The sequence below is a fragment of the Culex pipiens genome, chromosome 3 (assembly GCF_016801865.2).
Source record: "Culex pipiens pallens isolate TS chromosome 3, TS_CPP_V2, whole genome shotgun sequence".
NCBI lineage: Eukaryota > Metazoa > Arthropoda > Insecta > Diptera > Culicidae > Culex > Culex pipiens.
The window spans coordinates 74,878,994-74,893,553 of record NC_068939.1 but is presented as its reverse complement, the minus strand read 5'-3'; the positions used below and the strand labels follow the sequence as shown (position 1 = coordinate 74,893,553).

Sequence of the window (14,560 nt, the reverse complement as noted above, 5' to 3'; positions counted from 1 at the left end):
GACTAATTTGACAAACTGCTTCGTTTCAACGGCGCGCGAGAGACAAATTTCGCGCTCATCATCATCATCGTCGGCTGAATATCACCCGTTCGCCGTCACACACATTTTCAGCTTGTGTTCAAAATGTCACGAGCCGACCACGCCGCAGCATAACACCATCATCATTCATAACATTTACGACTCCATTGTGCCGCATGGTCAGCACACAACTGGTTGGACTTGACAACTTGGAGGTGGGAAGAAGAAAAACGTTTGAGAAACTTCGCACATCGATCAAAATGAACACTGAAGGTCATACCTGACTTTATCTGAAGTATATTTTTTACTCGAATTGAAGTGAATATAAGAAGCTTCTAATTTTGACAATAATCAGAGCAAAATGTTGGCCGTATTTTCTCAGAGTGCATCCCTTGGCTCGCCACGTCCAACCCAAGTCAACAGTTCAGAACTTGGCAGCTGCCTCGCCGTTACCTCGTGCTGGTGGTGACCAGAGTTTCAATGCCATCCAGATGCAAAGCTGTACGCGTTGTACGCTTTCCGCAAGGTAGAGGTATCGATTGTGAAAACCGCGACTCGCTGCCAAAGCGTTGCCACGGTTTTGGTTTTGTTCTGAGCGGGTTGGATATCCATGTATGAACTCCCTATGTACTTAAGCACGGAGCTATGTGAGTGCCGGCCAAGCCACTTAACTTCAGCGTAGGTATATAAGTGCACTTTATGTGTCTTTAAAGCAAGCAACAAAAAAAAGTTCAGTCTGAGCAACTAGCTAAAGTCACTAGCCAACTCGGTGCGGCTGGCAGGCAGTAGCGCTCCAAGGTATAATCATAAAGTATGGGTGGGGCCAGGCCAGAGGGGTGGTGCAAATCGGTTGGGTTTTTGAGGTTGGCTCGAAAGCGACAAAGCCACTGAAAATTGAAAGTGAACGGGAGTGGAACGCGGCTTGGCAAAGCCCTGGCGGTGATTTACTTTGCAGGAAATGTAATTTAAGCGAATTCAATGGGATATTGTTGGAACTGGACTGCGTGGCAGTTTGTTGGAATGAGCTCGTTGAGTTTGACTTGCTGAAGAAAACTTTGAGGTAGTCCTTGATTCAAAGTCAGAAGTTAATTTTTAAGTAGCTAATAATGTTTTAAAGGATTTATAAACTGTTCATCAATACATACATGATATCAAACTACAAAAAATCACACTCAAAACATAATATTTTTCTCATTCCTCAAAATAGATTTTTCGCTATTTCAACGAGTTCGAACGAGAACATTTAAAAAAACACCTAATGCAAACTGATCTGTTAAGTTTTGCAAAGCATTGTGTCGACAACATAAGACTAATTCCTAATTCGCGGGTGATACAATATTACAGGACAAGACGACAAAACATTTTATAATTTCAAGTGAAACCGAAATCTAGGGTGACAGTTATATTAGTTTATGAAATATTATTTATCTGATAGAAGCAAAGATTTTTATTTTTAATACATGATTTTTTTTTCATACGAATGGTTGTTTGCCAAAATTTATTCTTTAGTTGTTGTTATTTCAATAAACTTTCCTATATTTTATGTAAAATAAGTATGCAGCATTTTTTTGTAATGTCCCAGACTATGAATCTACTAATTTTTCTACAATTAAAATGATGATGGTATCAATCCATAGAAAAAACCATGAAAAACAAGCGAAAATTCAAAAAGTAACTGTAATAACATGAACAAAAAACTAAAAAGCCAAAAGGTGATGGTGGAATAAGCTAAATATTATCAAAAACAAATACAAACAAAACAAGATAAACGTAAACAAAAAAACTAAAAATGGAACAAGAAAAACATAAAGCTAGAGTAGCAAAGTTTTTCTTAGAGCAGATGTTGCTCTAAATGCCCTCCGGAAAAATAATAAATTTCGAAAAACATTGGGCATAAGAGGGTTTAATATGTTAATTATCCTTCAACAAAAATCCTATTGAATTTGAGATTTAGTGAACAAAAAGTTCCAAATACACTTAAATCCATTGGAATTAGATTAATTAATTATTATACTTTTTTTATTAATCCAACATTTTTGACATTTTCTACTCAACTTTTCCTGCTGAAAATTTCTATATAAGGGAAATTCTGGTATGTTTGGCAGGTTAAGCACTCGCTCCTTACTCCATCCAATTTGCTGATTTTCACTATTTAGACAACTAATTTTGCAAAACTTGTTATAGAAACTTGCTTGCTCATTTCTTATTGAGCTATTTATCACTCGATTTCGGTCGAAAATGCTTTTAGTGAGCTGTAATTGAATATCTAAGTGCTGATATGGCAACATAAGAGGCACGCTGGAATTAGATGCTGTTTCCCTATTTAAAGATTATTTTAAAAGTTCTGTTTGTTGAAAAAAAAATCGCTGCTAAGAAAATTATTTAAATTACTCGCAGTGCAAAATTGTAAAAAAATATATTATTTTTTAAATCTTTTCGATTCTTACTCATTTTAATTGAGAAAACCATGGCACTCAAAAAGTAGTTTAAGTAATTTTGAAAACTTTTTAATGTAATAAATCTATAGCTTTGAAGACAATGATAAAAGTTATTAAGTTAATCTCTTAAAATGAAATGATTTACTCAATGGAAATGAGTGCAATATCGACTTCTTCAGACAATATTATTAGTTGCTAGATTAACTTTTTATTAAAGTGTGTCATCTAGGGTTTTTTCTCAATATTTATTTTCCCAAAAAAGCATTCAGCTAGCAAAATCTAAACGTAGAAATATGTACCCTCCCTGCAAAGGCTTATGAATTGATCTCAGTTGAAAGGTGCTCCAAATCTCTGAATTGCAAATGTAACATCCTGGAACAGAACTGCTTAATTCTAATAAAAGAAAGTTAAGTTAAAGAAACAGGACTTAGTATTTTAAAATAAGACTAATATTTTAAAATTTAAAATTTCAAAATAGGACTAAATACTTTAAAATTTCCAGCAGAACAAATAAGTTGACAATGTGGAAAATGTTTGGTTCATGCTTCAAAATCGGTTTCCATTGCGATAATTATTGATATTATTATGCGATTATCTCTTACGTGACATTGACATGATTCCAATTTATTTTTGAAATATTTTCCAACTTTTAAAGTATTTCTCAAGATTATTACTTCTAATCATTATCATTTTAAATTTTTATATATTTATTTTTAATATTATTATTTTTATATTTATTTTTAATATTATTATTTTTATATTTATTTTTCAAATTATTATTTTTTGGTAGGCCACACAAGTTCATGCACTATCCTTGAAAAAAAGGTTTTTCAAAAGTGCTTTCAAAAATTGTTGCGTTGAAAATTCGTATTTTTAATACCGGGGTAACTTTGATAGTCATAGTTTTTCTTGCTAATATTTAACATTAGGTGTTCAAATTTTATTTTTATGTCAAATTTACCATTATGTTAGGTAAAATTGTTAAAAAGTCACAATTTTGCCTGAAATTTGTTAAAACTAGTTTTGTTTAAAATATTATCCATTCATATTGCATTTTGAACTGAATTCGAAGCACCGCTCAAAACTTTTCAAATTTTATAAAAAAAATCTTCTAAAAATGTCTATTTATGAACTTATTTTCTCTTCCCATAATGGAAAATTGTCCAAAGAATCTGAAAATGCATTTCCGATCAAAAATCATGTTCATTGAGAAAATCATAATACTTTGAGAATATTATAATAATGCTATTAATCAACATTTTTTAACATTATAGTTAAATAACTATTTAAACTTTTCAAAAGTTTATTAAAACTTCTTCTTGAAGTACTTTGAGCACTTCTCTATCATAGTTAGTATGATTCCATAACATTTCATTTTATTTTATTTGTACTCTTCATTTTTCGGAAAAATCTATCAAAGTCAAGTCAAAGTTTTACGGTATCACAAAATGCTTTATATATTTAACATTCAAAAGTTTTAAGTCTTTTACGATCCGTAGTCTCAACATCAATTTTTTGAAGATTAAAAAGCTATAATTCAATTCAAAATGCAAATGTATTCTAAATAGTTTACAATCGATTCAATGTGTTTTTCAACAAGTTAAAAAAATATGATTATTGGCACCTGATTTTTTTTGAGAAAATTTTAAAGAGAGTTGACATACACTTGAAATGAAAATTGCGATGTTCTAAGACAACTATTTGAAATATAGATTGTGATGTTAGAAAAAAGAAATGAAGTATTCAAAAAATTAAAAACACCGTTCATTAGGTTCAGTCAGAAAAAACTAAAAATCGATTAAATGTCGTTGTTATGGATAAGCTCCGCAATGATTTTTTTTACAAAGAAATTGTATCTTTTTGATTTGTTTGATTTTAAGCAAAATCAATAAAACATTTGGACCTAACAAAAAGCGTATATCTGTTTATGGCTTCTTAAAGGCACAGGTAGTAAAAATACAGAATATAATGATGTAAATCGGGATCAACAACCAACTTTTCATGGTCGCCCAAACTATGCATGTCCTTTTACTGTCTTATTGGGATCGTTGTGGTGCATATTTTTGGTTCAAAAAACCTCATTTATTTTCAACTCTAAGCTCACGAAAAAGTTTTCACTTGTTTCAACGTTGTGTGAATCCCAAAATCTCACCCACCCCGTGATTACATGACATCGCATGACCCTTGAGCATTTCAATGAGTGCCGGCGCAACTTCCAAGAAAGTTACAGATTGAATTAGTTAAACTCCCCGCCATACATACTTGCACCATGAAAGCAGATCCTTTCCCAGAAAGTGCTCAACCACATTTCAATCACACGCTGGTGGAATGTTAATCAAAATCGTTTCACTGCACCTCGTCAAAATGTGCGTTTAGACGTTCTCTGTCAAAAGTAGATTTATGAACGTCTTGAGACGCCGCCACAAATGCAAGAGGTGAGAGTTTTTTTTTTATTTTTTTTTCGACGGATTTCTCCCAAGTGCACCGGGTGGAGAGAAACGTGGTAAAATTTAATTTAATTACTAACTAAACAGATTAATGTATGCGCAACGACGGCTGACGGCTTCAAACTCGGCTGGTTGACTTTTTTCACTTTTTAATATTTAATTGCATTCACAAACTTGTGCCGACACGGCACTATAGACGGCTCAAGGTGCGCTCACTGTTACTTCATCCGGTGTTGGTACGATGTGATAATGGATAGAGTTGGCTGTTTTTTAGATAAGTTTTTAAACATAAAAATGTGTTCAATTTTCGTCAAAATAACCTTGAATTATAGTTTTCTTAAATTTGTAACGATTACCTTTTACATATTAAACAAACAAATCAAAAGACTTCAATTTGAGCGACGAACCCACAATTTCAATCACGTTTCGAACAAAACTGGATCAACCACAAACGACACTTGTGCAATACAAATTGGCATCCAATCGTTCTAGCATTCGTTCTCTTTGATGTTCTCGGAATCTACTCGGGACCGTCTCGAACAACAAAAAAACGGTATCGAATTCCATCGATTACGTTAAGTGGAACAACCACCGTCTTCATGCCGCCCAGAAGCACATGTGTTCTTCATTTGTCGTGCGCAAATTGACGTATGTACCCTTACCAAGCAAAGTAAATACATGTGAAGAGCAGCACGATGCGTCACAACATCGCAGGTTTGAGGTTTGGCAAGCCGACAGAGTCGTTCGACCATGAAACGTTATTTGCTGGGTCTCGATTTACATAATCATACTCTGCTCTGCCAGCCAGTTGAGCTGCCTTGAGAAGGTGGACACTTGGACGAGTTTGAGTTTGCTCGAAATCACAACATTTTGATGCGGAATACAAAACAAACACTGTTCTAGCTGTTTCGTAAGAAAACAATTCCATGCTTCCTGATTGGTATTCAGTGAAGCTTTTGGGATGAATGAAGAACATTATTGATTATTCAGGAGAAACCGTCTCACTGTGGGGTAATTGGTATTCTAAGGACCACAATTTCACTGGAACTATGTCAATCGAAATTTGGTCAACTGATCGTAAATTCTTAGGGTGGATGAGTACGGATTGAGCTGAAAAATTCGGTTCTGGGATTGGTATTTATCTCAGCTTTAATGAATTTCAAATACATTTTTTGTTTATAAACATCATCAAAATCAACTCATCTTCTTGACTTACTTGAAGAGACCGTGAAGATTTTCCCTTATCCTCTTAAAAAAGTGGAACATCGTCAATGTCCGTCTTCCAAATCCCCCATCCTTATAACTGGTTTGCGGTAAAGATATCAGCAGTCGGCAATATAGTTCTGTTATGGTGTTGAGAATCTAGTTTAGGTGGAATTGGTTCTTCTTCCAGTTAGCAATTCCTAAGCAACTTTGACTTGGATAACCATCGCACGGAATAAAGAAACCACTTAAAAAAATGACGTATTCGACGTATTGACGTTCTAAAAAAAATGACGACGTCGAACTTTACACAGGGTTAACCCTCTACAACCTAACCCCGCCTTAAGACGGGCTTCGATCTGAAAAAAACGCCAAAACTAATTTTTTCAGCCATTTTTTTATCTTTAAAATGCATTGGAAAGAAGAATTTTTAAAATTTTTTTATGATTGGAAGTTTAACATGTTTTATGTGACTTTGCCAAAGTTTTAAAAAATGTAATTTTTTAGGGGTCAACTTACGCTGTGTTTTTTTACTAACATTTCCTAAATTTTAAGTAAAATTTTAAGTATGTAAGTATGTAGTAATTTTTGTAGTGTCCCCCTTCAACGCATTTTTTTAACAATTTAAATAATAATGATGCCATTTTATAACAAAAAATGAAAAAAAAAAACTAGAAAAAGTTACTGTAAAAACATGAAAAAAATAGGTAGGCAAAATGTAATGATAGAAGGTGGTAGAACAGGCCAAATACTACCAAAAACGAACATAAACCAAACAAGAAAAATACAAATTGAATTACTAAAAATAAAACAAGAAAAACATAAAACAAGAGAAGTAAAGTTTTCGTAGAACAAAAGTTGCTCTAAATGACCTTCTGAGCACAAGAAAAATAAAAAAAAATCGAAAAAAAATATGGGCTGTAGAGAGTAATCTGCTCCTTCAGTAAAATAATTTGAAAATTTCAATAAAAATTAAAATGTCAGAAGTGCAATTCAAACAATGTTCAATTGAGATGCATGAATAATGCAGATCTTTTTGTAACAATTTATTTTCGAAGAAATTTCATAAATTTGAACATCCTTCAATGGTTCTTCATTTTATAATGAATTCAGGATTTTGTTTAACTTAATATATTTTGCAGCCTTAGATTTATTAGGTGATTTTCTATTTTTTTGAATGTGTTTTCATAAAATAGTTTTAAATAAAATATATACATATTTTTTCAACGAAGTTCTGTCAAAAATTAAGACCTTTTTTTAATTTAGAAATAAATAAAATAGTAAAAACGGAAAAATTGTAAAACTAGGCTGAATACACGAATAATTGCAGGCAATATTTTCAGTCTTAAAAAAAGTACTGTAAAATTGTTCATACAATTGTTTCTCCAAATCTTTTTTTATAACTGAGAACAAAATTTGCAGAACGAACTTTAAATCGTTTTTTTTTTCTAAGTTTATGTAGCCTTCACTCGGAAGTTGTATAAGACTTCACTCGGAAAAATTTCAGGAAAGAAATAAAATTCAGGTAGCAGGTAGACATTTAACTAAACAATTATTTTTCAAATAATTTTGACATAGAAGCAAATCACATTCCGATTTTTTTTCATTTTGCAATTTAGCTTTATAAATTAAATTTGTCGAAATTTGTCTTTTTTTCTCGTTTTCTACTTTATTTTACGCATATTTATTTTAATTTTTTTTTTTCAAAGTGTAACCTGGGACACCATAATATTTTTTTCGAAAAACTTGTAATTTTAATGGAAACAGAAGTCGAACCTCTTTAAAAATATATTAATTTTGTTATGAATTACCAATGTAAAATCCCGCAACAAGTTTTTTTTCGCGAACATAAATATTTTGAAAACTCAGAATGATTGCAAAACAGCCCCCTCCCCCTCGACTTTCCTCTCATTTTATTGAATATTTAGATTTTTCAGTTTCAAACAATACATAATCCTTTTAGAGATATAAGCTAAAACGGTGAAAATTGGCAAATCTGCACCGATTTCCCAAAAAAAAAATCACCATGTGTTTGTTTTGACTCCTTACACGCCTACTTTGATTAAATGATTAAAACGTAAAATATTTTTTCTCTTTATTTTTGTACAGACTATTTTTTTATTCTTTGTTTAAAAGTATTCCAGACTGAAAACTGAAACCTCTCAGTCCAACGGCTGTCATTCGTTGTCATTATCATTCGTTCATTGAAACAATTAATCCAATTGAGTGGCTATATTGGCAAATGCATATCTCAATAGGATGTAACAAAAATGACTTTTTGGCGGGCATTCAAGGGTTTGTTCCGGTGGGCATACTAAGCCCAAATGCAAAATATGAGCTTGATTGGACGTAACAGAAGCTGGCACTTTTCATTTGAATTTTAAATGGGATTTAACCCGCGAAAAAAGATTTTTTCAAAAATGGCACTTTTTGAGGCACTTTGGCCACTGAAGCGTTTATTTTTAACATCATTGGCGTGTAGGCCAGATCCTTGGCATTTTTTTCGAAAAATCGGCCCCGGCAAAATCAAATAGCGTCTAGGGCAATATCAAATAGCGTCGAGGCACGACGCTTTTTTTTTACCGGGATCGAATTTTTGAAAAAATGCCAAACTTTGAAGGTCTGTAGCTGTATTAAGCTCCAGGGTGCTCCAAATTTCAATGTTATATATACCAAAACAGGCCAATTATGTTGAAAATAAACGCGTCAGTGGTCAAAATGCCTCAAAAAGTGACATTTTTGAAAACATCTTTTTCAAGGGTTAAATCCCATTTAAAATTAAAGGGCGGAGCGCCAGCTCCTGTTACGTTTAATCAAGCTCATATTTTGGATTTGGGTTTAGTATGCCCACCGGAAAAACTCCTTGAATACCCGCCAAAAAGTCATTTTAATTACACTCTAATATCTCATATTCACAAGAAGCTCCATCTATTATTTTTGAAACATGTACTGGGGTAGGCCACAAAGGCCCATAAACTATTTTTGGAAAAAAAAGATGTTTAAAAAAACACTTTAAAAAAATGTTCTTGTTAAAATCGGATTCAAAGTGTGCAAATTATTTGTATTTATTGAGAAAGTCAATGTTATTATTTAGTTTACTTAGTTTACAACACATATGAATTTTAAGAAAAAATGATGAAAAAGTAAGAGTTTTGCCTAAAATACTCAAAACTAGTTTTGTCTATAAAATATCAATTTATATTGCATTTTAAACTGAATCGTTAGTTGCCCATTTTGTATGAAATTTGTTCTACTGAAGATACCTTTAAATTTGAGGATAGAATATAAAAACTAATTTTATATTCAACCAGTGGAAAATTGTCAAAACATCAGAAAATGCATTTCGTTTTTCTTATCGAACTCTTTTTGATTGAGAAAATTATGACACATTGAACATATTGAAATAATCCATACAATTCCTTACGTATTTAATTTGTATTCGTTATTTTAGGAAAAATCACCCCGTGCAGAGTGAATAGTTTGAATTTTGATTTGAGGAATGGTTATTTGATGAGTAGAAGGAATTGACTAGGGCTCAATGTCATACCTGATTTGTTCGAATCAATGAAAATGCCTTTTAATATTCAATCCAATTTCTAGCAATTGATCTTCTGAACTCACTCTTCTCTAACCTCCAAACCTCTTCAATCCTTTTCCCTTCTCACCTTGTACCGCCGTGCCATTTATCTATGATTTGCTCATCCAATCCTACGATTTCCATCTCAAATCTCTACAAGTTCCTCGAGTGGTGAAAGGTAATCACCCTGCGCTTCTCGAAGCATCCGAAAAGAAACCCTTCTAAGACCTCGACACGATCGCCCAATTAAATGATGATGAACCCCCACACACACTGCTGTTAGCCCCAAAACCCTTCTCAACTCACCATTTTCAAAGCTGGGGCCTGGTTGGCTCGAACTCCAAGCGTTCACTTCCGTTCTATTCCTTTCGGCTGCTGCTGCTCAAGCTGCTTCTGGCAAGGTCTCGTGTCCTTCGCTAGCACAAAACAACCCTCGGGCCAATCGAACACACACACGCACAATCACACACTATTTAACTCTTTTTTTCGTTGATGTCGTTTCTTCCCGAACCGGATTCGAACCTCGAGCTGCTGCTGCTGCTGAAAACGAGAAATGCAAAAAGGGTTTTTTTCTTTGCTTCCTGGAATAACGCTCTGACGACTTCCGGTTTTGGCACACACACACACACACACACGCTGCGCGTGAACAAACAAGTTTTTCTTCTTTTTTGCTGCTGCTACTGCTGCTGCTGTTTTGTGCTGTGTCTTGTTCAAAAGTAGTGCAGAAGGTGGTTGTGAAACTGAATGCAGCCAAGCTGCAGCTTGAGATAAATGTGGTGCGAGTGGAAAATTTTCCAAGCGAAAATCGCAGAGATGAAAGCTTTTTTTTCCTTCGCCACTTGGTGGAGAGACGCTTTCAAAGTGGTATCTTTTCAGAAGGAGAGGGGGTCTTGTGCGAAATTATTAAAATATGTTTTTCTTTATTCATTAGCTCGAGCAAGTTAATATAAAAATAAATATGCATGCGAAAGGCAGGTAGTGGTAGTAGCAGCCTCTGAGAGGTTTAGAGAAAAGATGCTGCAGATTTTTGCAAAGCTGTGAATTAGACGAAGGCTGCAGACGGTTTCACAATTTCGAACACGCTGTTTGGGTACACTCAGTTGGTTGGGAAAAAAAATGAATTTTTATAAAATTCCAATGTACAGCACCGCAAAAAAAATATTTTTCGCAAAAAATAAAATTTTCGTCAATACTTAGATACTTTGGAAACTAATGATGGCAAAACAGCTGGACAGGTGTATAATGCACTTTAAAACACTTTTTTCATTAAAATGTTGAAACCATGGCTCGTAATTTAAATTTTTATACTTTACATTTTATAGAAACTTTTTAATCTTGTGGCAAAAATATAAATTTTGAATCAAAATCAATGTTGAAACGAGCGGCTGAAGAGTGACGGGCAACAGTTTTCTGAGCTGAACGAAATGAAACTTCCTTCCATTTTCCGTACGCTAAAAAGCTATATTTCCTTAATCACAACTTCGGTGTCTTTTCACAGCTGGAACGGATTCTCGTTCCCAGCTGCGCCCGTGCTCCCGCTTGCTTCAGTTTGTTTTCAACTTCTGATTTTTGCCACGCGACAGCACGGGCACCTGACAAAGCCACACAAACAATGACGAATGACGTTGAACAGGGGGCTAGGATCGGCGCCGTATCGCACATGGGACGCGTCCGTCTTAACAATCAAGGATGCTTGATTTTTTTTTACAAAACTAAGCAGAAACGTACAGATTTAAAATATTTTTTTCAATACTTTAAAATTTTTGAAACTTTTAAATCATGTAGCAAAAATATAAATTCCTTATGAAAATCAAGGATGCATAAGTTTTTTGTGCATAATTGAGCCAAGATTTCAATTTCCACATTTCAATGAATGTTGACATTATTTTTCGAATTTCTCATTGCAAAGATTTGGTTATTTTTTAGAAACTGGTTGAATTGAAAAAAATCTTAAATGTTTGTTCGGTTTGATTATTTCAATTTTAACTAAACGAATTTTTTTCCAATAAAGTTTAACCCTCTACTGCCCAAATTTTTTTTTCGAAATTTTTTATTTTTCCCGTGTTCAGGAGGTCATTTTGAGCAACTTTTGTTCTACGAAAAACTTTACTTCTCTTGTTTTATGTTTTTTCTTGTTTTATTTTTAATATTTTAATTTGCATTTATCTTGTTAAGTTTATGTTTGTTTTTGGTAGAATTTGGCTTATTCTACCACCTGATATGATTACGTTTTGCCTATCTAATTTTTTCACGATTTTACAGTCACTTTTTCAATTTTTTGCTTGTTTGAGAAAATGTGAATCTGCTATAGAAAGGCACCATCATCATTTAAATTGTAAAAAAATGCGTAGAGGCATAGTCTGGGACACTACAAAAATTACTGCATACTTCTTTTTACTGAAAATACAGGAAATGTTAGTAAAAAACACAGGCAAAGTTGACCCCAGAAAAAATCACATTTTTTAAAATATTGGCAAAGTCACATAAAACAAGTAAAACTTCCAACCCCAAAATTTTCTAAAATTTTAAGAATTCTTCTTTCTAGTGCATTTTAGATCAAAAATTGGTTGGAAAACTGATTTTTGGCTATTTTTAAGATCGAAGCCCGGGGCGGGGTTAGGTTGTAGAGGGTTAATATGGCCTATTTTTTACTTTTAATCTAACATCTTATATCAATTAACATGATATCTGTTCAAATCTATAAGGAAATGGCATGTATTTCCATCGTGCACCTAATATTGGCATATAATTATCAACAAGTAGCTTAACGGGAAGTGAGCAAGCAAGTTTCTATTAAAATTTCGCAAAATTATTTGTTTTAATAGTCAGAATTTAAAAATCAAAGGGAGCTAGGACCAAGTTCTTAATCTGCCCAACGTACAAGAATTTTTCCACTTTAGAACAAATCTGCAATAAAAATAAATTGTATGAGATCAGGTTTACACATTACCTCTCAAATATTAGTTAGAACTATCAACAGCACACACATGAGGTAACCTTTTATAAATTCAATTTAAGATGCTTGTTATAAATTTAATGCTGACAGATATAATTTCGCCAAAGAATCATTAATGGAGAAATTAATGATTATTTAAATACTCAAATTATAAAAAAAGTGATTTGCTTTTGCACCTCGAACCCACTAAGATGATATAAAATATGAAATTTTAAATCTGTATATATAAAAAATTTCGACGGTTTTGTTCGAACGCGAATCAGTTCAACACGGAATGTCGGATCGAGGTGCTCTTTGTTGCGTTGGGTTCGTATAAGTCCAAGGAAGGTTCTTACGCCAAAAAGTGACAACTTTGGCCACTCTGGAACCGATTCCGGAAAATCTGCAGATTGTATGGGAAAAGTTACGTAAAATCAAATTTTGATCACAGGAGGCTGAACTAGCAAACAAGCAAGAAACGTCAGGAAACCTAAAAAGGGCAGGACGAAGTTTGCCGGGAAGAGCTTGTTTAGGATATAAATCAAGCCTGCCCAATCTTTTGGACTCTTTTTCCTTATTCTTTTCCGTTTAAATTACATTTGCCGATTTTTTCATAAGTTTATCGGTGAAATCGGTTTTCAAATGACCAATGAGCATATTTTTGTCAAAATTTTGCAATTTTTTTTTTAAGAAGTCGTTTTTATTTAAATTTAAAGTGAAACAATTGTCCGGCTAGCCGGCCGGATGGATGTTTTAGGAAAAAATGAGTTAAAAACGACTTGCAAGAATTTTTTTACGAACTTTTGCCTTTGTTTTGTATATTGGTCATCTGAGTACTGATTTCACCAATTAAATTATGGAAAAATGGACAAATGTAATTTAAAAAGCACAAAATGTTTAAAAAACGAGCAAACAATGTTGGGCAGGCCTGATATAAGTGAATATACCTTTATTTGTCAGATCATATTTTTTTTTTTATTTTTCAACAATTTTAAGAAATTTATGATACTAAAAAGCGCAGAACAGCTCGTATTCCCATCGAGCAACTATTAGGAATTAACAAGATCGTTTTGTAAAGTTTTGCAATATTAGTTGTTTAAATAGTGGAAATCGTCGAATTGGATGGTAAAAGGACCGGATCCTTAACATTCCAAGCATTTGAGAATTTCCTCTAAAAATAAATAAATGGCATGCAATTTGCTTTTTTTTCTTTTGATCACTTTGGTTTAACATCCGTAATGACCAGAATTTAGTGAAAAAAAATATATTTTAGCTATATTTTGGAGTTTGTTTTAAAGCTTTGCCCGTAGCATTTGACCAAAAGAAGGACATTTTTTTAGGAAAATAATGTCTCTTAAAGATTAATTCTATTAATTAATTCTTCAAATCTTAAAAGCATCATCTTCATCTTATGAAAAAATGGTTAATCTTCATAAATATCACAAAAAATTACCCATCTTTTTAAAATCTTCAAATATTATTTAACCTTTTCAGGCCTGATGGGTCATATATGACCCAAATATCCAAATTTCCAAAACAAGCCTATAATTTTCGTATGGTCAAAAGAATCATTTTCCCATCATTACCTTAAAAATATATTTGTTATAATTCGTGCCTGAAAGGGTAAATCTCGATGAATTTCAGGATTCTATTGAATATTGACCCATTACACGCAAGATCCTCTGTAATTTCTATTAGCTTTAAGTAAAATGTAATTACAAAAGCCGACTCGGTCATAACAAGGTCCTAGCACCGAAAAGGACCTAATAAAAATAATTTTATGAAAAAAAATATTCACCCATCTTTTTTGTTTCTTTAAATCGAACAAAAAATTAAAGAAGAGGTGTTCTCTATGAATAAAAAAAACATCAAGAATTTTCTAGTTCTTGTATAAACTTACCATTCGTTTTGATATCATTAATCTTCAAATTTTATAAAATGG

At 32.9% G+C, this 14,560-nt stretch overlaps 1 protein-coding gene across 4 annotated transcripts in view; it reads right to left on the bottom strand.

Annotated features, from left to right (window-relative positions):
• Positions 1-14,560, bottom strand: part of LOC120415757 (probable chitinase 10) — a 219,586-nt gene that overhangs the window by 204,085 nt on the left and 941 nt on the right. For 2 of the 4 annotated variants that reach the window (XM_052710235.1, XM_052710237.1), the window contains exon 2: positions 9,990-10,220. In XM_052710235.1, the coding sequence (XP_052566195.1) occupies positions 9,990-9,992 (3 nt within the window). In that variant the 5' untranslated portion in view covers positions 9,993-10,220. Of the gene's footprint in view, positions 1-9,989; positions 10,224-14,560 lie in introns of all 4 variants that reach the window. The other 2 variants (XM_052710236.1, XM_052710238.1) reach the window with 2 other exon arrangements.